The 26,691-nt window shown below is 39.3% G+C and overlaps 1 protein-coding gene across 3 annotated transcripts in view; it reads left to right on the top strand.

The window, feature by feature from the left end:
• LOC139755029 (uncharacterized) overlaps window positions 1–26,691 on the top strand; it is a 99,277-nt gene that overhangs the window by 42,696 nt on the left and 29,890 nt on the right. For 2 of the 3 annotated variants that reach the window (XM_071672983.1, XM_071672985.1), the window contains 2 exons: window positions 2,638–2,801; window positions 5,993–9,118. In XM_071672983.1, coding sequence (XP_071529084.1) covers window positions 2,638–2,801; window positions 5,993–6,117 — 289 coding nt within the window. In that variant the 3' untranslated portion in view covers window positions 6,118–9,118. Of the gene's footprint in view, window positions 1–2,637; window positions 2,802–5,992; window positions 9,119–26,691 lie in introns of those variants that run through there. The other variant, XM_071672984.1, reaches the window with a different exon arrangement.

Raw genomic sequence — 26,691 nt, 5'->3', positions numbered from 1 at the left:
CTAACCTTCCTCAGGCGTCCACGTCTTAAAATCCTCACGTCACTCGCTTCGCTACTATTTCTCTGCTACTCCATTTGTTTCATTTATTCTCATCATACACCATTCCATGTTTATCTCTTAGAACCTCAGCACAGTGACCTCTTATCTAGGCTTGATCAGGTACAGCACCGCTTTCACACAGAAATCATTTCCTCTTCTCTTAATGCCACCATAAACTTTCTTATTTATCCCCTCTATGAAGCCATCAGACATTTCACCTGCAATCCTCGACACGTTCACATCCAGAAGTCTCTCTTTGCACGCCTGTCAGCTAGCACATAATCGAATGATGCCCTTTGACTCGCGACTCCACTTACCCGACTTATGAAAGCAACTATTTTTTTTTCAACCAGATCTGAATCACAGATCCTCTTTTAGCACACAATTCGACAAACTTGTCTCATTTTTATTTGCAATGGGAATCTCAATGCCTCTGTTATTTACTCGTATGTGTGTGTGTGTGTGTGTGTGTGTATATATATATATATATATATATATATATATATATATATATATATATATATATATATATATATTGTCGCTGTCTCCCGCGTTTGCGAGGTAGCGCAAGGAAACAGACGAAAGAAATGGCCCAACCCACCCCCATACACATGTATATACATACACGTCCACACACGCAAATATACTTACCTACACAGCTTTCCATGGTTTACCCCAGACGCTTCACATGCCCTGATTCAATCCACTGACAGCACGTCAACCCCGGTATACCACATCGATCCAATTCACTCTATTCCTTGCCCTCCTTTCACCCTCCTGCATGTTCAGGCCCCGATCACACAAAATCTTTTTCACTCCATCTTTCCACCTCCAATTTGGTCTCCCTCTTCTCCTCGTTCCCTCCACCTCCGACACATATATCCTCTTGGTCAATCTTTCCTCACTCATTCTCTCCATGTGCCCAAACCATTTCAAAACACCCTCTTCTGCTCTCTCAACCACGCTCTTTTTATTTCCACACATCTCTCTTACCCTTACGTTACTTACTCGATCAAACCACCTCACACCACACATTGTCCTCAAACGTCTTATTTCCAGCACATCCACTATGAATATATATATATATATATATATATATATATATATATATATATATATATATATATATATATATATATATATATATAAGGAAGCTAAGGATATATCACCTTTTCTATGGTATGAACATTTTCATTGTCTAACGAGGGGAACTTTGAGATTAGAACACGTGTGTTCGGTTTAGAACACCAGCCGTTCTGTTAGAACATGTGTTCTTATTCACCGGATATGACGTTTTAAAGATAACAAAGGGGAACAATCACTCGCATCTGTATGATGATGGGATTGTCTTCCCCCAAATCTCGCAGGGATCCGGTTTTCTTTAGTAATCTGGCAAATAGCGGGTCCCTAAATCTCGTTTTCCTCACAATGGTTCCGGAGGCTGCATTAATATGCAATAAAAAAGTATAGTGCCACGGCCGCATACTTAGCTCTGAGTAGTTCAAGGGGATGAAGGGACCCGGATGGGTGGAATTGCGTCAGACGAAGGTAGACAGACGGACGTGGGTTACAAATGTATATATATTTTTTTTTTGCTTTATCTTGTGCGTCCTCGGTTCCATTCTGTGACGGAAGCTCATGTTATAGATACAAGTCTTTATCGATACCAGACATGGCACGAAATAGATAAGGAGAGAGAGAGAGAGAGAGAGAGAGAGAGAGAGAGAGAGAGAGAGAGAGAGAGAGAGAGAGAGGAGTAATCTAAGTGTGTTTAGGTTCGAGTCATGACCGAAGAAAGTCCTCGTCCACGCCAGGGCTGGAACGAAACAGAAAATGGCGTAAAGAAAAGAGGATGAAAAAAAAAAAAAAAATGGGGAAAGAATGGAGCAGAATGTGAGTGAGTGTAGTGGCTCAGGGGCCTTTTTTTTGTTAGATTCTAAGTCCGGCGTAGATTTATTTCTCCTTCCTCCGTATGTGGTGTCTTGCACACAATAATGATAGTACATGTGCTTGTCTTAATAGACTTAAGAGGCGTAAAAGTCATTTTCTAGAATAAAAGAAATTCTCGTACGGCCTTGCTCGAAAAGAACATTAGTTAATTTTAAGTGTCTTGTAAAAACTTTATTATTTAATAGTATTCTTTACCAATAAATAATGTGGTATTTTTCTCAGATGTTAAGATTCTTATTTGAACGTATCACAGACATGCAATTAACGTCGAAATGATAGCCTCTCCTACACTCTCCTGCCCACTAATGTGAGGATCTTCTGTATGAACGTTAGTGTCAACATTCGTACGTTTTTATAGGTGGACATAACGTTCGCGTGGATGACTCAGAAGGTCGTATCACTAGGCGTTCAAAGGATAAATGAAAGAACGTTTTAAATGGACACAACAAAGTGATGTAAATAAAGTTCATAAATGATTAAACAGTTGAAAGAACGATATGTATGATGAATGCAACAGATATTCAATATATATATATATATATATATATATATATATATATATATATATATATATATATATATATATATATATATGCGTGTGTGTGTGTGTGGGTAAGCAGGTCTTACAAAATACGTTCTTCTCGGCAGGTGTGGTAAGGGCGGCCGCAGTGCTCCTGTTGACAACTTGGACCGGTGTTGCCTGGAGCACGAGAAGTGCTACGGTCAGACGGTGCGCCAGTGTCCCGACGTGTGGAAGAAGCCTTACGACAGGATGTATGCCTGGACACTACTGAAGGAGGAGATCATTTGTGGTAAGTCACAGTGATATGGACGAAAGAATGTTTGTTTTTACGTATAGTGAGAAAACCTATGCATAACCTGCAGTTACTGTGTGACAAAAAGACTTGTATTGAGGTTGAGTAATTTTAGACTTATTTCTTGCGATAAAAAGAGGGTATGATTGATTTTCAGTAAACGCTAAATATCTATATTATCTAAATGATCCGATTGACTTTAGATTCTACTAGTGTCCGCAAAAAAAGACGCAAAATTTGTTTGCCGCCATATATTTTCAAAGGCGATATGCGACTAAGGTTTATTTTGTGTACAAGCATTTCACGTTCTTGGGGTGAAATCACAAACATCCGGTCACTGAGACGAGCGTTTCTTTCGGTGTGAGCACCAGCAATCCGACTCGCTGTGCCTCAGGCTATCTTTAGGGACTGATGTACTTTCTTTACGCCTCCTAGCTGCCACTTCATTTTTGGAATTTCGCTTGTGGGTGCTGTGTATCTTCCACCTTTACTTGAAGATGGTTAGCTATTACCTTTTTGAGGAGGAGACGGCCCGATTTCTCGATTGGTTGCAAGAGGATATGATGCGTCCGAGATTTCTTAGTGCACTTGGCACTCAGAACGCACGATTAAGTGGCTGCTTGCCAGTGATCGTGGCCTTCGTAACAGTGTCATCCCTGATCGCTCAAAGAAGACTTTTAGATCTAGAGATAACCTCCTACGACGGAAATTTTTAAGCAACCCCGAATTTCAGCCGCCGAACTCGAGAAAAGCCATCCAAAACTTTAGGAAACGTCTCTCAAAGAATCGTTCAACATCGCATGCAAAGTTACCTTCTCGTTCCCACCCTTAAGCCAGCTGCCAAACCCCTGTTCACAAAAGGAATGACTCTCGTTTCATAGTGAAGACTGCGAAACCCCCAGATAGTGTGATGATCCAGGGTTGGTTTAGTGGTGCAATGGGAAGGGGAAGGTTTTACTTCTTACCTCCACTACAATGAATGAAGAGCAGTACATTGAGGTGTTTAAGGACCATCTACTTCCCTTTTATGAGGGTTCATAGATGTGGTCACTTTATGTAGGAAATTACCCCCTGCCTTAAGGCCAGGAAGGTGATGAACTGGTTATCAGAGAAATCTATTTAACTGCTGGAGTGGCCTGGGAACTCCCTAGACCTAAACCCAATTGAAAACTGCTGGAACTATATGGAGGTTAAATTTGCTTCCTGGAACACCTCTTCAGTGCCTCGCCACATTGACCTAGGATACCTCGGGAACCTTGCCAATAGCAGGCCCAAAAGTTTGCAGATGGATAATCCAGGCCAAAGGAGACAAAATACTAAAATGGAGGTTTTTTTTTTTTTTTTTTGTTAGGGTGTGGATCAATTTTTTAGATTTTTTAGATTTTTTTTTTGCCGACACGGTGACGTTAGGCATAGTAAAAACTCGAGCCACGAAATGCATGGGTGATGTCATCGTTCTCAACCTACAAGTGGTTACGCCACTGATGAAAAGTTACCTTCGGTGAGGCTGCATCATCGAAATGGAGTACACTCTCGTCGAAGAACTTCCCTTTCCGTTAGAGTCCATCACTTCCCTCCTCCTTGTTGAAGTGCAGCCTCAGAGCTGCAGGAGCCCAATAATTGAGGCCCAAGGTTATATAAATAGAAAACGTGCATGTATGTTACGCCTCGCTCGTCTACGTTTTGGGCGCCACCCACCTCTCGAACTTCACAAATACCTGTACAAAATATCATAAAACCCCCCTTGCCCAGTATGCAACTTCCACACTGAAGACCCTGAATACATACTGCTCATTTATCCTGTGTTCATCCCACAAACACGTACAGTTCTTGACCTGTAGAAGCCCCAAAGGGCAAAGATGGCTATGCTTGATGGTTCAGTAGTCCCAAAGCGTCTTGTATGGTTGCCAGGTGTGGGCCTTAGATCAGAAAGTATGGAAGATATTGGATGTGTTGGAACTGAAATGCTTGAAGCAATATGAGAGTTGATCAGGTAAGAAACGACAGGGTTGGATGTGTTGGAAATGAAATGCTTGAAACAGTAGGAGAGTTGATCAATTAAGAAACGACAGGGTAAGAGAGAGGGAGGGAGGTGTGGCAGTAAGAAAGGTATGGTTGGAAGAGGTGCAACGAGTGTGTTGAAAGGGTGTAGACATATGGAATGGATGAGCGAGGAGACGTTGACTAAGAGGATATACATGTCAGGTGTAGCGGGGACAAGGATAGGAAGGGGAGACAGGTTTAAGATGGAGGGATGAAGTGAAGATTACTCTTAAGAGTTCGGAGCTTGGAACTTGTGGAAGGGTATGAAGGGTGCACGAGAGAGAGAGAGAGAGAGAGAGAGAGAGAGAGAGAGAGAGAGAGAGAGAGAGAGAGAGAGAGAGAGAGTCGGGGCGAAGCGTAATGCAGGGGGGCTTGGCTGTGTATCGGGGAAATGGCGAACAAACATGAAAAAAGGAATATGTTGCGGTGAGAGGATACCTTTAAACGAAAAATATGTAAATAGACTACGAGTCAATCAAAATGCAAAAAAGAAAAAAAAAATTGGCGCGTATTACAGGCTATATCAGTATTAATGGTCGTTAACACTGTTGTTGATACAAAACTAAAGTGAATAGCGTACTGTCAGATGTAGCACTAACTGTTGTTGTAATTGTGTAAACTGTTTCAAAAACGACAATAGCAGGAACGAGTGCAATAGGGGCAATGGTAGCAGTTGGTCTCAGCATGGAAGGGACAAATTTAGGAACTGTAGTGGTTTAGTCGTTGGTATAAGCATGTTATTAGCATGGCAGTAATACATATGGTGATGGCATAGATGAATTCATGCATGGTAACAGTAGTATAAGCATCAGTGATAATTCTAACAGCAGTAGGATGATCAGTAAATATATAAACTTTCATAGAAACGAGAAATATTCATCACATGGTTGCAGTATTAGCAGTGGAATTATTGAAGTAGTATTTGTAATGAGATAGTGGTAGAAATCATTCAGAAAGAGTAGACCCAGTAGAATGAATAGTTGTGCTATGATAATTCATAGATATAGATTTTGAAGTAGAGTTAGCAAATTAGCTTGAATTTTTCTCCCTTCGGCTCAGTAAGAGAGTTTGACTCCATTGGATACTCATGTACCATTATTTTTCCCCCGCTAGTCATCTTTATCAAGCCCATCATCTGCCAACAGTTCGCTCCGAGTCCTACTGTGTGAACCACGTGTGTGAGTGTGATCGCCAGGCGGCCCAGTGTTTCCAGCACTACCTCTCCAGTCCCTCCGAAATCGCTACCCACCTGGGCACCAAGACATCCTAAGATCGCCGTTCACTTAGCCAAGAACCTATGATAACTCCTCCAACTGGACGCGAAGTCGTCGTTTGATGAACGTTTCACCTGGGAATCGAGAAATCTTGAAACTATTTCTTACCAGTAAAAGAAGGGATCTTGAGCTCACTTCTCATCTGATTATTGTTTACCAAGATATGTTGATGTAGTGGTTTCATTGAGATTATAACAGCATGATATGATTTACCTGAAAGAGCAAGGGGTTTTAAGATACGCAGCCATCTGGTCTCCAGATTTGTTTGGCAGTCTGTACAATGAGATTAAAACTTGCGAATAGCGACAGTCTCGAAGACACTGTAGGAAACGAAGATGATCTAATGCTGTTGCTCGTTTGGAAGATGAAGCATTGCTTCAGTTTCTTTCTTGCGTCGACATACAAGCTTCATTCACTTGTTAACCACTTGTGTCAATATGGATCACTTGGACAGCAGGATAACATACGGTTCTCACTCGTGTGATCGTTAGATTGTCTTTATGGAGTGAATACAGTGTTATACATCAGGCTTGAATATGCCTCACTGAAAACGGATTTTTTCTTGTGCAAAATTGTTGAAGATTCGGCACACTAACACTGTAATGTTAAACTGAGAGTTCACAAAGCATCTAGAATCACCCAAAATTTATTTAATTCTTTAGTATCTGGAGTTCATAATAAAAGCCAAGAGGAAAAAATGTCATTTGTCTTTATCATCGAAGATGTCGACAAACAATTCATCCAAAGCAAAGTGCTCTTTGGTCCCATCTCCCTTGTCCAAGCAACGATTAACAAAATCATTTAGCTTAATTGAATATATAGTAGCTTTTGTTATAGTTGTTGGGTGTCATGAATAAAGAAAATCATTCGTATCGATGAGGAAACCTAATAAAAGGGGAAAAAAATATAAAAACAGGTTTTATGATTAGGTTTTAGGTTTTAAGAATAGATTTTGATAATAGGTTTCCAGAACGATTCATAAGAAATCCCATAAATTTCTAAGGTCTTGAGTATGATAGAGAGGGAATCCCTCTTCAAATACAATACCGTGAATTTCGCCCATAACTTTAACGATCGAAAAAAAAAAATTCATTAATATCTGAGCAAGGTTGAATTCTATAAAAGCACCAATAAGGAGTAATGCCGCCGGTAATATAGGAAGTAAATGAACTTTTGGTATCATTAGTCGCTCTAGCCTATGTAGAGACACAAAACAGCACTGCTAAAAATGTTTTTCATTGTTTAATGCGGAGATAAAACGGTAATAATGTACATGTTACTCATATTTGTAGTGGGCCTAGCTTTTCACATTTTTCATTCAATATAGGTAACATTGGGAATGATCATAACAGTCTGATACATCTACAGAAAACGGTTGATATAACGAGATGAAAGCAAAGCTGTAGTATCTATAACAATTAGCAGCCATCGTTGGTAAAGGTGTATTGCTGGGCTACAGAATTGTCCAGGACTGGTACGACAACTGGCCGAATTGTATGTAGCATCTTAGAGTCCTGTAGCATTTATTGTTGACGTTATCCTTTATAATTTCTTGTGTGGAGTTAGTAGTTATGGTAAGAGTAACAAAAATTTTACTAATTCTAGAATTGAATATCATGTGACAGAAGTAGAGGCAATGATTATGTTGGTGAATATTCAGAATTATGTTCCTTATGGAATATGATAATCATAACGATGATGTAACACTAGTGTTAGTAATGAAATGGTGTACTTAAATGTATTATAGAAATAGGATTATAACGTGATAATTTTGTTACATTTAGTAGGATGTTTGACAAAGTATGTTCATTGTATGTGAATATAATTTGTGTGTGTGTGTGTGTTTCTGTGTGCGCGTGTTTGTATGTGGGTGAAATTACCTGTTGGTAATTACCTATTTTTAATGTACAGGGAGGGAGTTTTTCCACTCGTTGGGTCCCATCTCTTCAACAACTTTTTATTTTCAAATAGATTTATGAATGCCGTTGTGTGTCTGCCAAGGTATGTGCATATGAACGTGTGTCTGTCATATTTGTGTCTTTGTGTATCTGTGTACTAGCAAAAGTAATAACAGCATCAGCACCATAGGTACTTAATGATATAAGTAATAGTGGTACTAACAGTTGTGATAATGACATGAATATTCATAATAACAATGCTAGAAATAGTAGTAGGAGGAGGAGTATTTAGTAGCACTGTAGTATTAGTAGTAGCAGCAGTATTAGTAGTAGTAGTGAAAGTAGTAGCAGCAGCAGTAGTAGTGAAAGTAGTAGCAGTAGTAATAGTAGTAGTAATAGTAGTAGTAACAGCAGCAGCAGTAATGAGTAGTACTGAGTCGCAGAATTAGAAGAAGCAGCCAGCAGCATCAGTAGTAGTGATAGTAGTTATAGCGGTAATATGCAGTCATAGGTTACCTAACCTCACTATGCCAGAGCGAGCGCTTCCACATCTGTTCAGTTATCACCATTGCCTTTTGTATTGTTAAAGTCTTCATGGAAATAGTAACAGCACCGATAAAAGTGTCATCTGTAGTCACAATGAGTGTTTAATAAAGATAGATCTAATAAGCGAAGCTGCATTAACATGAGGAACATTAGTATTATGAGCTGAATTAGTATAATGTCGGCCACTGCTCCCGTTAACGGTCTGCATGTGTTCATGTCATCAAGGGTTGTTGGACCCGTGGCACTCGTGTGGCTGCTGCTTCCCATAGTTTGTGTGTGGAGACTGGCTACTCGAGGAATGACTGCTATGACCCTTCTTTCTTTCCTAGAACAGCAAACCTATGGATTTTTTTTTTCCTTTCGTCTTTGCCTCTCCTTACAAGATTTCTCACCTGGATCGTCAGGGGTACAAACACTTGAGAAGCTCTGCTTAATTCTTTATGTTTTCGTCATGCTCTGTTTACATCCAACATGGTCGTAACTGAGGCATTTTTTGGCCAGTAAAATCCTTAAAAGTAATAGCATTCTTTCCTGTGGAGTGTTCATCGCTGAATGTTTTGTACTTCTTTGTGTGTATATATATATATATATATATATATATATATATATATATATATATATATAATTAGCTATCTGTTCTGCAAGAGGAACGATTTTTACTCTCGTGGGACCTCATTTCTACTATAATAAGTTTTAAGTATTCTTTTACATCCTTTCCAACAAGTTTGTTAGATGTCACGTTATGACCTTTGTTTATCATATCCTTGCATCTTTCGAAGAATTGCATCAAGCTGATTCAAAGACTTGGAAGTTATGACCATGTCAGCCCTCACTCTTTTCTCTTAATTTGGTGGGAAATTTTAGGCTTCTAGCCCGTCTCTGTAACTCAGAATTTATAATTGTTATATCTTTGTTGCCCTTATGTGCATCGTTTTCTGTTTTTACTTTGTACTTCATTTAAGATTGGAGAGTAGACCTGAGAAGCAGATTCTAGTTTTGACCTGTGGAATGTGAACTACATGCTGAATATCTCCTTTTCTCGTATACTTCTCTCTTAGTGTAGGTATCTGGTGGCAGGAGGTCAACTCAACTTCACAAACAGATTCCTGCAGCTTATTTCCAAATGAATAATATTCATGTTTAGGTCTTCTTTCATTGTACCCCATTCCACTGTCTTTACATTCCCTCGAGTTGAATTCTGTCAACAGTAATATTAGTACTGTGCTAGCATTATTATGAACAGACGCAGTTGTATAGTAGTAGTAAAAGCAGGTAGACTAGTCATGGTGGCAGTAGCAGTAGTAGTCATAGGCAGTTGCAGACTCACCAGAAGTAGTTAGTGGCAATGATAGTGTTAGTAGTAGGTGATGTGAAGTCCTGACTGATCACTAGATACATTGATGACACATTATTATTATTATTATTATTATTATTATTATTATTATTATTATTATTGTTATTATTGTTAATTATTATTATCGTTATTACTTTTATAATTGTAGTGATACTAATCATTATCATTAATGTTAATCATTACTGTTATCATTATTACTTTCATAATTGTAATGATACTTATCATTATTATTATTATTATTTTATCATTATTGTTATTGTTAATCTTTATTATCATTATTATTGTTATTACCTTTATTATTGTAATAATTATTTCATCATTATCATAGTGATACTGATTATCTTTTTCATTATTATTGTAATCATTAGTAGCAGTAATAGAAGTAGTAGTAGCAGTAGCTTCATCTGTAATATTAGCATTAAGTAATACAATGAGGAAGAATATAGAATCGGTGCCAGTGTTACCCACATCATCACTAGTAGCAGAAGCTGTAAGAGAATGACCTTATCAATTAGAGTAATATTTGATTTTACCTGTGACACGAGCAGTGTAGAGGTAGCGTCATCAGTATTACTAGCTATAACAATAGGCACAACAAGAAAAACACTAGCAATAGTGTTAATAGATCATCCATAGCAAAAGTATTGGTAATAATTGATATGTCTGTACAGGATCAAGTGTGATAGCAGTAATTGCATTTGTATCGGGAACAGTAATAGTGGTAAGTGTATTTGTATTAACAGTAGCGAAGATAATAGCAGCAATAGTAACAAGAGCAGAAGTAGCATAAAAGGTGGTTCTAGAAGTGCAATCTAGAGTGAGGTTAGGAGAAATGATAGCGCCGTAGACAGAAGAAATAGACCTGTTAGGAGTGATGCCCTTTTAATTCATGCATGAGTAGTGGTAGCAGAAGTATTCACTCACAGTGCTAGTTAGTATACCATCAACAGTGAAAACAACAGGATTACTCGAAATAAACAGATACTTTGTCATGTCATAAAAGAGGGAAGTTTGAATAGGATTTAGGCTGTTGATTTACTCGTACTGCGAACTCGCGAACGGACACTGGTCACTTATTATGTTACGAGACCTAGATGGTAGTTATTCTTGTATATATGGTTAATATTTGCAATTCATAAGGAGTAATAATCGAAGATTTTCCAATGTTTTTGTATCCATGCACATATTCCAAATAGAATGTTCTTGACAATTGGTTATATTAATAATTCCTTTCTCGGAATGATATGTGGATGTCACTGTTTCTGCAAATGTTTAGTCATTAAGAAAGCCGAATGTCATACGTTAAAGAATTACATGGAGTATGTACAGACTACGAGGAAAAGCCTAATAAGGTATACGTAAATAACATTGGTGTTGAGTATGAAGCTGTGCAGCCTCATGCCTGACACTGAGGTGGGTGTTACCTGCACGACAGCAAAGTGCAAGTAAAGTATCTTGGTTGACCAGACTAACGTCATAACTCGTGAAGACTTTCTAGACAAAGTAGTTGAGGGAAAAGAAACTAGAAAATCTCTTAATATTAGTATCTTCCTTGTTCCGATTTGTACTTCTAATCATGTACTCATTTTCAGCGCATTTCACTTAATGTCTCTATGTAATTACGTATTAGTGTCTGTCCCCTCGCGCATTGAGTGGAGGTAGTCATACAGATTTAGGGCACCGTCTCTCTAAGTTTCGTTAAGCCCTGTATACAGCCATAATACCTTGATATTTCTTTACCTTTTCTGCATCAACTCTTTCTCCCCCTGAACTTCACCCACTCGTCACTTTGTTGCTATAGAAAAAGTCTTGTATCTCTTTCCTAACTCGATGTGCTGCCTAGATTATTGAAAATTCCTTTTTTGTTGATCAATCGTTGCATATTTCGAAAAATAGAAAGTAAGATTTACATCGAATGTACCATACGTGTTCAAAATCTTGGTTGCTTGAAACATTTCTACCATCCCTTTTATTTCCAAGGTCACCCATTGCTCTTCTCGCTTCCAAAGAGGACAAATCTCAGGCCTTAAACATTTTCCTGTACTTGAGCTTTCTAAATTCCGGTACCATCTTTGTTGCCCTCTCCTACATCTTCTCTATTAGTTCTCTGTGCCTCCTTGAGTGCCGTGACCAAGCATGAGAAGCATACTCGAGTCTTGGATGCTATATATTCCCTCCGTGTAGTTTTCTACTTACTACAGTCTTTGTAGTTCGCCGTTCGACCTCATCCACCAAATCTATTTGACTCCTCAGTAGAGCTAACCATACTGATGAGGCTCACTCTTAAGTTACGTCTAACGTAGACTGTAACTATTTCTGAACATCGCTATACAAATTTGACGATATGTATATATATATATATATATATATATATATATATATATATATATATATATATATATATATATATATATGTGTGTGTGTGTGTGTGCAATTACCTGTTCGTACAGTAGAGGGAGGCCCTTTATCCTGAGTTCGGTGGTGTAGCAGCAGTTAGCGTGTCTGACGGTGACGCATTGACAAGGCATTCAGGGTCGAGCGCAAACGTTTGAAACCTTGTTATGCAGTCGGTCCACAGTCAGCCAAGCTGTTCATCCACTCGTAAGGGTTGGTCAATAAAATGGGTACCTGGCTCAGGCAAAGATATATATATATATATATATATATATATATATATATATATATATATATATATATATATATATGTATATATGTGTGTATATGTATATTTATATTTTATTATAATATCGTTAATGAGATGGCCTTGATTAGGTCTTCAGTTGCCCGTTACGTTTCAACAAACAGAAAACTTTTGCTTGCTCTTAGCACGCAAAATTTCGTCACTCCCTCAGTTCCCTTCATCTTCTGTGCTATGTTGCTCATGATTTCTGTACATCTTAGGTCACAAGTCTCTTGCATAACTTCAGGTTATGGTCATTCGTTGTTTCATCCTTGCAACTTTTCAGTGAGCTGGTCACTGCTGACATCATCAAACTACTTTAGAAACTAACAGACAATGATCAGGCACACCTCACTCTGCTTCCTTCCTGTGGAGGACAAACGTATGGGTTCTGACGTTCAATAGCACCCGGTTAGCTTAACTCTGTTACCATATTTGTTGCTCTTGCAAGGATTTGTGTATCTTGAAGTGCGGTGACCAAATAAGAGAAGCATTTTGACAGAATACGATTCTAATATTTGCCAACAGTCATTCAGGTTAGGCTCAATGTTGACTTCAAAGTCTCTCTCTCTCTCTCTCTCTCTCTCTCTCTCTCTCTCTCTCTCTCTCTCTCTCTCTCTCTCTCTCTCTCTCTCGCACACAGTCCTGCAGATTACATCGTGCTGGACAATATTCACATCGAAGCTGTCTTTCACTGTGGCTCACCTCCGTTACCTTGGTTTATTCTGGGTTGTATATCTTCAGCCACGTATCGGACCCACTTTCATACTTGTTCAGGTCCCCCTCGTAGCTTGATGCAGTCCTGATGACTATCCACGTGAGCTTGGCATCATCCATGATAATGTTCAGGCACGAATCCGGACCTTTTGGCAAATCACATAGAGTAAGTACAGTCCCTGGACTATGCCCCGCAACACAGTAATGGTGAGGGACACTTTATCTCGAGACGGTTCCTCTAACATGCGTCCAATGCTCACTTCTATTAAGATAATTTTCTATTCCTCAAAGAAGTCTCTCGCTTATTCGTGCCTGAAGATCCAGCTATTTTACCAGCCTTCAATTGCTTGTGTGCTTGTGTGTGTGTGTGTGTGTGTGTGTGTGTGTGTGTTGTAAGCAAGCGTGTGTGCGCTAACTTGTTTTCATTGTATGAATGTTTGCGTAAAGTATGCTTGTGCTTCTTTGTTTGCGTGCATGCTTGTTTTTCTTTTATTTTTTTGTGATGTTTGCCTGTGCATATGTATATGTGCATGGCATGCGAGTATTTTTTGTCTGTTTAAAGATTTTTTTACATTTGTATATGTATGTTCTTTGTTAAATTTCACGTTCGAATCGGTAATCTTTAAACATTTGAATAAGTAACATATAAAGAGTTGATCATATTTCGGCACCTGCAATATCTGAATTACCTATTAGGTGCATATTATTCGTTTCCTGATCAATAAATGTAACTATGATCATTGTCAAGATGCATGTTACTCATTTTGTTGTTGAAACCTTATAACTAAATGTAACCATAGATACTGTTGTAAGATGTACGTTACTCAGTGTTTTGAAATCTGAAATGATTAAGTACAGTTCCTGTTCTTCGATTCGTCCAGAAACAGTGTTATCCTCCATAGTCTGCAGTATTGAAAATCTGGCGTGCATTTTACCGAGAAAAAAAAAAATAAAACACTGTCTAGCGGCATCTTAGCATGTAAATGGAGAAATAAACTGCAATGTAAAACAGGTTCTGCACCTCCACTTGTGAGCCAGGAGGGAGGGAGGGAGGGTGAGGCAGGCTGGCTGAGCCACATTTGCATGGTAACGAGGACCAGCGGCAGGGTGAGCAAAGTTGTCGCTCCTGTGAAGGGACACCGGCGCTGGACCCACTCACTTTATAATACCTCCTCCTCCTCCTCCTCCTCCTCTTCCTCCTCGACGGCTCAACGTTGAATAACTGTTTCAGTGACTCATGAATACACTGATGCAATTTGGACGGGGCAGCTGGGAGGAGCTGGTAGTTTTTTGTATCGTGTACGGGAGAGGCAGCCACTGTGATGTGTGAGGACGTGCTGTAATATCAGTTTCTGTTTTAACATTTCGAGTGAAAATATGGATAGTAAAAACTATCTATTCGACTCGGGTTATAGATGACCTTACGATGTTAAAAAGTAGATGATGGATCTACTTCTCGGCCGCTTGTCTACAGTGATGTTCTCCCGGGCACAAAGCATTGTGAAGATACAATAATGTACAATAAGATATCTACTTCGTCTACACATTTGTAGCATCAACGCTTCACAGCTTTTAACAAATGTAGATATGTGATTCCCAGTAGGGTTCTCCAAGACCCACACTACTCCTTAATGGTCGGCAGCATAACTTTAAAGTGCTCTTGTGCTCAAAAACTCGAATACATTCTAGAAATGTAATGGACACAAGAATGTGTAACAAAAAATCACGACTTTGAATCGTAAAATGTTATGTACTGTAACGCAGCTCTACGTTAGGTGGACAATGTGATTAACCGACAAAGCCAGAGGACGCAATTAGAGGATAAGAATGTGGTTTTCATGTTAGCGGAACACAAGCTAAGAAAAAGATGCTGGCTGGGACACACCCGACGAGAGAACTGTGTGAACAAAGTAATTAAGAGTTTACGTAGAAATTGAATATCATTATTGCAAGAAAAGTAACATATTTTTTTTTGTCTGCACGCATCTGATTCATAGTGTGCTTTGTTGTATAGGTGAAAAAAATGAAATTTTTCCTCTGACCCTCGCATTTTGGTCCATGTCATGATCAAACATCGAAGGTAATTTCTCTACAAACGCGCCCGGGGTCTCTGTTTTTGTAAATGCTCTGAACACACGTTTAATTTCAGAAAAAAAATTATTTCCATGTAGTCTTCCAGAGGACCGTGAAAAACTTATTACTTATGTGATATGAAAGAACTGAAGTGTCCAGAGTTGATGAGAATGAGAAAGGCGAAGAAAGGCGTGAAGATTTATACGGTCTGGTCTTTTTTTTGTCCGTTCTCTGCCTCGATTTTGAAAGCTACGTTTCCCGTAAAGTAATGAGCATGGAAGAAATGAAGACCATGCTGAGGAGGAGGAACTAAACGCCTTAAAGAAAATGCTAGTATCAGGAATTATGTTGGGAACGTCGTTTTATCAAAACTCTCGGTCTATAAGAAATAATTCTACATAGGAAAATTGTAAGACAAGAAATCTACCTGGCACATGCATGACACTAACACATTTCGATAGAGACGATAATCAGAATATGAAAACGTATTTATTCCTTTTGAAGATTCAAAATATGCAGATGAAAAGATCTTGCGTTGCTTCCTATAAAGATATCACTTACTAGTCCTTTCACATACCAATTAAGCTTTCCAACAGAAGAGTAAGTAAAACTATGCCATCCCTTTCCATATTTCGGAAAATGTTTCCTATGGTAATACAGTATTGATATCACTCCCGTGAAACAAGTTCAGAAATTTATCAGAATCCATTTCCAAAATTGAATGCAGAGTTGTTATACGATTTTGGCAGGCGGCCATATCATACAATACACGGTCTGTTGTCACTGGAGTTCTGTGTGATAGGAGTAATGGTTAGTTTAAACTTACTTTTGAGAAACTTATAATTGCACAAGAATTCATCAGGAAATCTAACTTGTTCTCATACGATAGCATGACCTAACAGGATAGCTATAAACCTGTGCCAGTCTTATGTCACTGATTCATATATATTACATTTGGACATTGCCCGTTATAACTGTAATAAGTTAAGATCATGTGTACACACTAATGTATCTGAATGTAGAGCAATGGAGTATGGGTTGAGAGTACATTAGATTACAGTTTTTTTTTTTTTTTTTTTTTTTTTTTTTTTTTTCCAAAAGAAGGAACAGAGAATTGGGCCAGGTGAGGGTATTCCCTCAAAGGCCCAGTCCTCTGTTCTTAATGCTACCTCGCTAACGCGGGAAATGGCGAATAGTATAAAAGAAAAGAAAGATATATATATATATATATATATACATATATAACAGAAATACATTGCCATAGGATTCTAGAAGGTCAGTTTAGTGTAGCGTAATACAGTTGTACTTGTCGAATGATCACTTGAAGTGCTTTTCATAGGTTTGCAATAGAATCACAGGCATAGATTTATCAGTAGTCGATTCGCCAACGGAAAAGTATACCTGCCGTTGATGCATCGCTAGTTTTCAGATCTTTTCATTCCCTGGGTTCTGCGTGTTACACCGAATTCTGCTTAAATCTAACAGTTTTTATGAGGTTGGAATCCAGAATGATAATGGAAGGATTTGCATAGTTTAACAAGTGAATTTTTCCCTAGCCGAAAATTATGTGTTTCAATATGCAGTCGTATGAACATGTAATTACCAATAGCCAATAGAGCCTCTATTGTGTAAACATTACATTGGTAAAACTAGCTAACCAAAATAAGTTTTTGCTGTTGATTTTTACCTAGCATTTTGTAGACCTTCAAACCAGGTATTATCACTCGATTTTTTCTTTTTTATATCAGTTGAATTATAAATTTCAAATTCCTTGATGAATGCAATAGTTAAAACGCTGGTAAGCCTATGACCACAGTGATGTAGGGTTCTTCGAATTTTTTTTCGTCCTCCAAAACTCTTAGATAATTTTTCCCCCTCCTCTTCTTACTTCTCCATCGCTTCATATCATGGTTCATTTAACGCTTGACCCATTTATGTAAAGACACTTATTCTTGTCTGAAGTCTTAAGGTATAAAGAAATCATACGTATGAATACGCAGTTTAGATATATGTCTGGAAGACTACATGTGAATTGGTGAATTGGAAATTGTGAACTATTTCTCAACAACTTTGATGCATAGATAGTCAAATACTCTTGTATGATAATTTGTTTCGCTTGTGATAGAGAATCATGCATGGATTGACAAAAATAACTTGAGTTTCTGCACCTGAGCAGGAGAGGGCAATTAATTGGTTAAATGTGTGTGTGTGTGTGTGTGTGTGTGTGTGTGTGTGTGTGTGTGTGTTCCTGATATCTGATGAGGCTTAAAACTAGTGAACATAGAACTATCAACATCTAGGCAACGAAAGATGTAATGATCTTGTCCCTCTATATTCTTAACACTACATATCTGAAAAAGAAATTGGGAGTTAAGTATAAGATTAGATTTTAATCCCAGCTTTACGCTACGTGTTCCATGGCCCTCTTGCTTCACGGTGTTAGATCACACGTGTTAATATGAACGCCTTTACTCATGCGTGTAAAAGCAATAAGAAATTTTCCATGAGCTGTTCCCCCGGGGTTCTTAATTCTTCTGACGCGACTTGGTTCACATTGATACAAGGGCACTAATGACAACATACAGACTTTTGTGATCGCGTATTGTATAGCAGGATTCTGACTGTAAAAACCCAGGTGTGACATTATGTATATTGTAGCCCAGTTAATTTCCCGTGCAGCACACCCAAATATGTGCTTATGTCTGAGGGTTGAAGTCTTCCAATGGGGATTCTCGAACATATATCCCAAGCTTGTTCAACAGAGGGCTTGCGAGTCATTTCTAACCATGGTGCATTTTCCAGTTTCATTTACAGTAGGAGAGCGAAATATTCTTTCTCCATATTCACCATAGTCTTATTCTAAGCACATCCATTTGATAAGGTAACCATTCTTGGTGAATGAGTGATTGCATAATCGAGTGTAATTGGGTAAAACTATTTTGGAGCGAAGTTCTCCAGATGCGTAAAGAAGTACAGCTGTGAAACCGTAGCTGCTTTCCTCCCCCTCTTTCACGTAACTAACTTCCTTTAGCTATGGTCTTTGTTGCTCGCCGTTGGGCCTTCTCGGCAAATCTAGATGTTCCATGATGTGACTAAACTAGTGCTGCGTTTTCTGAGTAATTATTATTCTTAGCATTTCTCTTCCATGTACAGTGCAGTACGTAAAGGCATTATTGATAAAAGAATTATCTTTAATTTACCCACTTTTTTTCATATGGTCTGGTAATCGACTGGAGACAGAGTCAGCTCCTAAGTCTTTCTGGCAAGTAGATGTCTGTAACTAATTGTTTTCTATTAGATGATAGTCACGAAGTGATCACGTCTGTGTGTGTGTGTGTGTGTGTGTGTGTGTGTGTGTGTGTGTGTGTGTGTGTGTTAGATTAATCTGCGTTTGGATCATAAAGTACTTGGTTTTGTACCACCTAAAGAGGTTGGTAGAGAACCTGTATCATCGGGCAGGAGCAAGGTACAAACTCCCTTGATAGACTTGTGATTATTTCAGTGGGTTGAGGTTCCTAGCGGCGTGCCATAGGGTTCTGCTCTGAGCCCATTGCTTTTGTCGATCTGTGTGAATATCTAGCCAGAAGGATTGCACTCCTCCATGATTAAGCTCGCGGATGATACCAAAGTCCTGAGGGGGATAAAGAAGCTGGAAAATTTGGTTTAACTTACAAGGGAACTTAAACTCTAAAGTTGGTTTGATAAACTGCAAGTAATGAAGAAGGGAAATAAGCCCTTTATATGGATTTTACCTGCAGGAATCTGGATATTGGAGGGACTTAGAAAACATTGTCCTTTCCCAGAATTTCACCTCTGGAGATAGTAAATGAAACAAACCGTCTTCTATTAAGTAGTAGAATAGCACTAAAGTTATTGGGTATAGAAATATTCATTAGGGTCGTCACATCTTACATTAGGTCAAAACTAGTGTATGTTTCACACATTTGGAGGGTTGACTTCAAGCTTTTATACCAGTGTGATGACATTAACAATGAACACTTCTTCGAAAGTTGCAAGGACAGAACTCCAGGAGCCAGAACATGAAACTAACCAAGAAATTCCTAAAAGAGATGTACAAAAAACATTAAGAAACAGACTGAGGAAATTTGGATTACCATTCTGACAGTCATGATGATACCAGGATGGTTTCCTACGCCAGCATGACAGTGAGCACATTAGGATCAGAGGGAATGATTCACCATCACAGCTAGATATTTTTCTCGTATATATAAGTATGGATATTATTGATGTATATGATACAGCAGTTGGTGGAAGTAATTAGGTAATATTTCATTACGTGGTAAATGAGGGGGTGATCTATATATATATATATATATATATATATATATATATATATATATATATATATATATCGTGGGAAATACATAACTCGACAATTTCTACGGTAACATGAACAGGTAAATGAGCTCAGTGTCCATGAACCGGTCATTTTAGTGAATGATTCCCAGAAGTTTACAATGAAGTGTGAACATGATACCTATAGCTTCAAATACAGAGTGAAAGTTAAGATTAGAGAAAAAATAATTGGTTCGAATTCTGGTTGCGGCATTCGGTCCACCGTCAACCCGACTGTTCATCCACCCTTAGAGGGTGGTCGCGAAAATAGGTACCTGGCTCGTGGTAGTGGTTTCAGAAGTGGTAGAGGATGTGTGGATCAGGTGTTTGCTTTGAAGAATATATGTGAGAGATACTTAGAAAAGCAAATGGACTTGTATGTAGCATTTATGGATCTGGAGAAGGCATATGATAGAGTTGATAGAGATGCTCTGTGGAAGGTATAAGAATATATGGTGTGGGAGGCAAGTTGTTAGAAGCAGTGAAAAGTTTTTATCGAGGATGTAAGGCATGTGTACGTGTAGGAAGAGAGGAAAGTGATTGGTTCTCAGTGAATGTAGGTTTGCGGCAGGGGTGTGTGATGTCTCCATGGTTGTTTAATTTGTTTATGGATGGGGTTGTTAGGGAGGTGAATGCAAGAGTTTTGGAAAGAGGGGCAAGTATGAAGTCTGTTGGGGATGAAAGAGCCTGGGAAGTGAGTCAGTTGTTGTTCGCTGATGATACAGCGCTGGTGGCTGATTCATGTGAGAAACTGCAGAAGCTGGTGACTGAGTTTGGTAAAGTGTGTGAAAGAAGAAAGTTGTGAGTAAATGTGAATAAGGGCAAGGTTATTAGGTACAGTAGGGTTGAGGGTCAAGTCAATTGGGAGGTAAGTTTGAATGAAGAAAAACTGGAGGAAGTGAAGTGTTTTAGATATCTGGGAGTGGATCTGGCAGCGGATGGAACCAGGGAAGCGGAAGTGAATCATAGGGTGGGGGAGGGGGCGAAAATTCTGGAAACGTTGAAGAATGTGTGGAAGTCGAGAACATTATCTCGGAAAGCAAAAATGGGTATGTTTGAAGGAATAGTGGTTCCAACGCTGTTGTATGGCTGCAAGGCATGGGCTATGAATAGAGTTGTGCGCAGGAGGGTGGATGTGCTGGAAATGAGATGTTTGAGGACAATATGTGGTGTGAGGTGGTTTGATCGAGTAAGTAATGTAAGGGTAAGAGAGATGTGTGGTAATAAAAAGAGTGTGGTTGAGAGAGCAGAAGAGGGTGTTTTGAAATGGTTTGGTCATATGGAGAGAATGAGTGAGGAAAGATTGACCAAGAGGATATATGTGTCAGAGGTGGAGGGAACGAGGAGAAGTGGGAGACCAAATTGGAGGTGGAAAGATGGAGTGAAAAAGATTTGAGTGATCGGGGCCTGAACATGCAGGAGGATGAAAGGCGGGCAAGGAATAGAGTGAATTGGAACGATATGGTACACCGAGGTCGACGTGCTGTCAATGGATTGAACCAGGGCATGTGAAGCGTCTTTGGTAAACCATGGAAAGTTCTGTGGGGCCTGGATGTGGAAAGGGAGCTGTGGTTTCGGTGCATTATTACATGACCGCTAGAGACTGAGTGTGAACGAATGGGGCCTTTTTTGCCTTTTCCTAGCACTTCCTCGCACACATGAGGGGGGAGGGGGTTGTTATACCATGCGTGGCGAGGTGGCGATTGAATGAGTAAAGGCAGACAGTATGAATTATGTACATGTATATATACGTATATGTCTGAGTGTGTATATATATGTATACATTGAGATGTATAAGTATAACTACCTCGCTAACGCGGGAGACAGCGACAAAGCAAAATGATGAATATATATATATATATATATATATATATATATATATATATATATATATATATAAGAGAGAGAGCCTTGATTAGAGACTCGGGTGCCCAGGCCATCTTAGGTAAATATATGTCAAAAAGCAAAGGAGCTAAGCGACGTGCTGTGACAAGGTTGGGCGTCATTTTAGCTGGTCAGCTTAGTAAGGTATTAGAGAACAAGGAGGAGAAAGTACTTTCGAAAGAATACAGATTGTGTGGACAAGTCGAGAGAAAATCCAAAACCTTTCCAAAAACTCGCCTGGAATAAATTTTCAGTTGCAGAAAATGATGCAAAGATATTTGACATTCTGTCATGCAGGAGCATGGTGAAGAAGTAAATATAAGAGGGAGACTTTAGTAACAGACAAAACTACTATGGTGGAAGCCTTGAGAGGAAGTTGAAGTCATTACTGGCGTTCCACAGGGCTCACTCATAGGATCATTGCTCTTTTTGATCTATGCCGGAAGGAATGGGCTCTTACCTGAATATGACTGCGGATAATGTTAAGGTTATGAAAGAGGTAAAGAACAACGAAGATTGCATCAATTAAAAAAGGAATCTGTACAACTTCCATAGTTAGTCTGATGTATGGCGATGAAAGAAGGCCCCGAACCAAATCTTATCAAGCAGGAAATAGACTGCAGAAATCTGTGGATGATGAACTGATTCTGTCACCAGAACCCCACTTAAGAAGAACTGTAAAATAGACAGATTGTCTGATAACAGTTGTTAGAACTATTTTTAAGTTCGGCAAATTATTCAAAGCCAAAACAAGAATGTTACCATCGCATAGCAGAGGAAGGGATGGTTTGATGATAAACAAAATACCTTTACCAGTCTGATGATACGGAAGGAGAATCGGTCTTAGAAAGATGCATGAATAGAGCAATCGAAGTCCAAAACATGAAAATACGCAAGAAACTTGTTAGGAGATATGCAAAGAAGTACTTTTATTGTATCGGTGTAATGAGTGAATTGAATTAACTTTAATTTTCAGTTTGTGCATGCTGATAGTACACAGAAGTTTAAAAATATCTGGCAGTAGAAAAAATTCGATGACCGGCGGCTCTACAGGTGTAAAACTCCCTCCTCGTAATGTACGAGTAGGTGAAAGCAAGTAGGTAATCACACACACACATACACACATACACACACACACACACACACACACACTACATCTCCGCATACAGTATACACAGTAAATTACACACTCCAGTGGTATGCCGCAGGGTCCTGTTCTGGATCTTTGTGAATGAATTGCTCGGAGGACTGGACTCTTACCTGAATATGTATCTGGATGATGCCAAAGTCATGAAGGTAAAACGCGAGACGGATTGGATTTAAAGACAAAGGGACGTAAACAAGCTTCAAAGTTGTTCTGATACTAGGTTGATGAAATTAAGTTCGAATAAATGCATTCCAATGGGAGACAGTGAAAGAAGCCTTTAGGAATGTGTGTGTGAGAGAGACTTGCGGTTAAACATGGTCCATATCATCTTCGCAGATAGGAGAAGAGTAGAGGAATCGTCGTGTGGCAGATATCAGAACAGCATTCAGGTATATAGATAAGGAAATATTCAGGAAGCTCTTCATATCAAGTATTAGGCCACAACTAGAATATGTACCTCATGAACAAAGTACATATACAGAAAGTCTAAAGGAGGGTAAAATTAATTATAGTACCCATATTAAAGGAGATTGAGTTGTAGGAAAATGTATCGAGGCTTAAATTTGTCTGCTATGGAAGAGGAAAGTCAGGGAAGACCGTAATACAACCTTCAAGTTTTCATACCATTACGATGACGTCAACTGTGACCAGTTCTTTAAAAGATGAAAGGATAGAACAAGCAAACCAGGGATAATAAATTGAAATTAAGTGGGTGAATTGATGAAAAGATGTAAAGAATTTCTTATTTAGCGTATAAATGGAGGATTAATTGAATAAACTGAATGATGAAATCATAGATGTGGACTGCACAAACTTAAGAAATTGTAAGATGAGTAAAAAAAGTTCGACAGACGGGTCCCACGAATGTCGAACTCCCTCCTCATGAAATACAAATGAGTCATTGCATAGACATGAATATATGACTACAAACAAGAGAATATTGATCCAAAAATACACTCCCTCTGTGTAAGAATCGCTTTAGGTGTCAAACCCTACCTGGAAGAGGGTTCATCAGCCAGACAACAGAGGGCAAATATCATAGTTATCTTTAGGAAGATGTAATAATGGTAACGTTCCCTTTCATAGGTAATTCTCACAACCAGACACCATCTATTGAACGATGGAAATGATTATAAGAGGGCAAGGAGTCTAAAGTACAAACTATTTTCAATAGGGGCTGTATGGATTCACGGGAAAGAGGACGTGTTACTAACCTTGTGACAGAGATGCATGGGTGGAAAGTTGTTTTCTCGGAGTGCTAGAAGGACCTCCAGACTCCCACCCCATAGAATGAAGAAAGGGAGTTGAAAAATGATCTTTGAGCTGAAAGCTATGTAAATGAAAGGGGACAGAGGTACTTATCAGAGGTACCTTTTCAAACTGACTAGAAGTAACCACTGGCGTTCTACACGACTCATTTCTGGGATCGCTGTTATTCCTAATATTTGTGAGAAGGATCGGAATCATAGCTGATTATGTGTGTAATCTCTCTTTAAGATTATAAAGGAAGAGAAAAAGAGGAGTGTATGGGATTATGACAAACCACAGAAGAAAGCGACGAGGTCTCAGAGAAATGACCCCAAGATAGGATTGCCATCTGATGCATATATGATGGCATTCATCTTCCTATAACAGTCCCATTGTGTCATCTGAGAGCCACATTAGAAGGCTATATAGGAAATAATCTATGCGCCGGTGTATGTCAAAGTTACCCTAAGATACAGAAACAAGCTGATGTAAACACGTAATACTTGCAGCACATATCAGACAGATTAGAATATGCCTCCAGTTTGATCACTACGTCTAAGGAGGCATAAAGATTTCTTGGCGAGGTTGTTCCACTGGACAGGTCAGTAGCTGCTGTACAGTCACTATTTTGTGGAAGAAAGGAAGACAAGCAGAGCAAGTATTATAACTTCAGATTTCATCAATATGATTTCGACATGGAACATTTTTATGAGATAGTAAGACAACCTGTTCCCTGGAGGGCAGAAGAAAAACTGAGTTAAGTGTGAAATCAGTCTTACGATAATAGAGCCTTGGACGAGTGGAACACAAATAAGTTGAGTAAAGAAAAAAAATTGAAAGGACATCTCGATAAAAAGAAGAGAGATGAAGCCCCCACGAGTTTTAAACACCCAAACTGCATCTACTCAAAAATATGACACACACACACACACACAGATGAGGAACTGGTTTAAGTTGGGGTGTGTGCACATGTGTGTGTGTGTGTGTGTGTGTGTGTGCGCGCGCGTGTGTGTGCGTGTGTGTGAGTACATGGTCAAGTTGAAGATGGGTCAACACGAGCGAAAAGCACTTTCCTCTTTACACACAAATAGTAGTCACACACACACACATGCACATGCACACGTAATCTAAAATAATCATCAGAGTTATGAATTTTTAATGGCAGAAAGGGTCGAAATGACGTATAGGTCACGTGGGATCATAGTGTTATTCAGCTTAGCATATTATATTCCACCCTAATATGTTCCTCTCCTTCTCTTGGACTGTTTCCTTCGCATGTCGCATGCTGCTCAGTCCTCGCTTAACCAACGATCCAGTAATACCTCACAGACGTCTCTTGCGGTTTAGAATAATAATAATAAAAAAAGCGACGCTCACCCGGCGGCAGCCGAGTCTTGGTCTCCCGTCCTCAGCGCGCCTCTCTCTCTCTCTCTCTCTCTCTCTCTCTCTCTCTCTCTCAGGCTGGACGGATGAGACACTTTCCCCTCGTTTTCCCTCGACCACAGCTCGCGATTTTTACCTCCCTCATCATTATTTACCTCACGCCTCTCCTCCCTCCTTTATACCAAGTGTAGGCGATTAATACACAGTCATCCCTTCACGCAGTATGCATGTAATGGGCTCCCGAATTTTCAAGTGTTCCGTCTGGGATTGCGTTACACGAGGTCCTGGATCGACGCGGCGAGAGGTCTTTGGCAACGATCCTACCGTTCACATCGATCTTACGGAGGCGAGTGAGGGGAGCTCAGGCCGGTTCCGCCCCTCGGAGCTGGAGGTTACCGACAAACCCGCCAGGGAGATTATAATGCCATAGAAAGCCCTAGATATCAAATGGAAGGCTACTTGAAATTCATACTGTTTATCAGTAACTTGTCCTTTTTCTGTTTTTTTTTTTGCGGTATCCTCAAATATGGAGATTTTCAGAGGTAATATATATATATATATATATATATATATATATATATATATATATATATATATATATATATATATTGCTGAACCGGACAGTTGGTAATATGTGTGATAAGTTAGGATTAGCATGAGTTACTTTGACCACTTCTGACGACATCTAGTATTAGTGATAATGTTAATGAGCCTTACCGAAGTCAATTAATTCATCTGCACTAATTAAAAGAGCTTAACATTAATTAGCATCGATCCTGATCGAGTACCGTGTCAAGACAGAAATACAGGAAGGCATTCCCGTCGTCTTGAAATAAGGGCAGAGTATCCTCTCCCTGCGTCAGATAGCTTGGAGGAAGTCCTCCATGTTCTTCGGTATAACTCGCTCGAAAACCCACAGTGTTTCCAAGGGACCTGTCTTAAAGACATAAGCCGGAAGGAGCTGCCGTGATTGGCGGACAGTTATAACAGGTCAGCCAATCAGGAAGGAGGCTGAGCCTTGATACCGTGGACGGTGTTGGTAATAACGGGAGGGGTGCCGGTGTTGCTTTTGTTTTATGATTATTTTTTGGCCCTCTCAGCCGTTGCTGCTGCTTGCCTTGTATTGGTCGCTGCCACGCACGTGATGGTTGACATGCACGTAAGCTGTGTGTAATATTGCTGTGCTGTTGGTAGATTTTGCGTTATAGTAAATATCTCGCATTTTCTGGATTACTTACCGTTTGGTCCATTTTCTGTGGAACTTGGGATGATGTAAATTCTGAT

This window comes from Panulirus ornatus, chromosome 18 (genome assembly GCF_036320965.1).
Source record: "Panulirus ornatus isolate Po-2019 chromosome 18, ASM3632096v1, whole genome shotgun sequence".
NCBI classification, from domain to species: Eukaryota; Metazoa; Arthropoda; class Malacostraca; order Decapoda; family Palinuridae; genus Panulirus; species Panulirus ornatus.
This window is presented reverse-complemented; position numbering and strand designations above follow the sequence as displayed.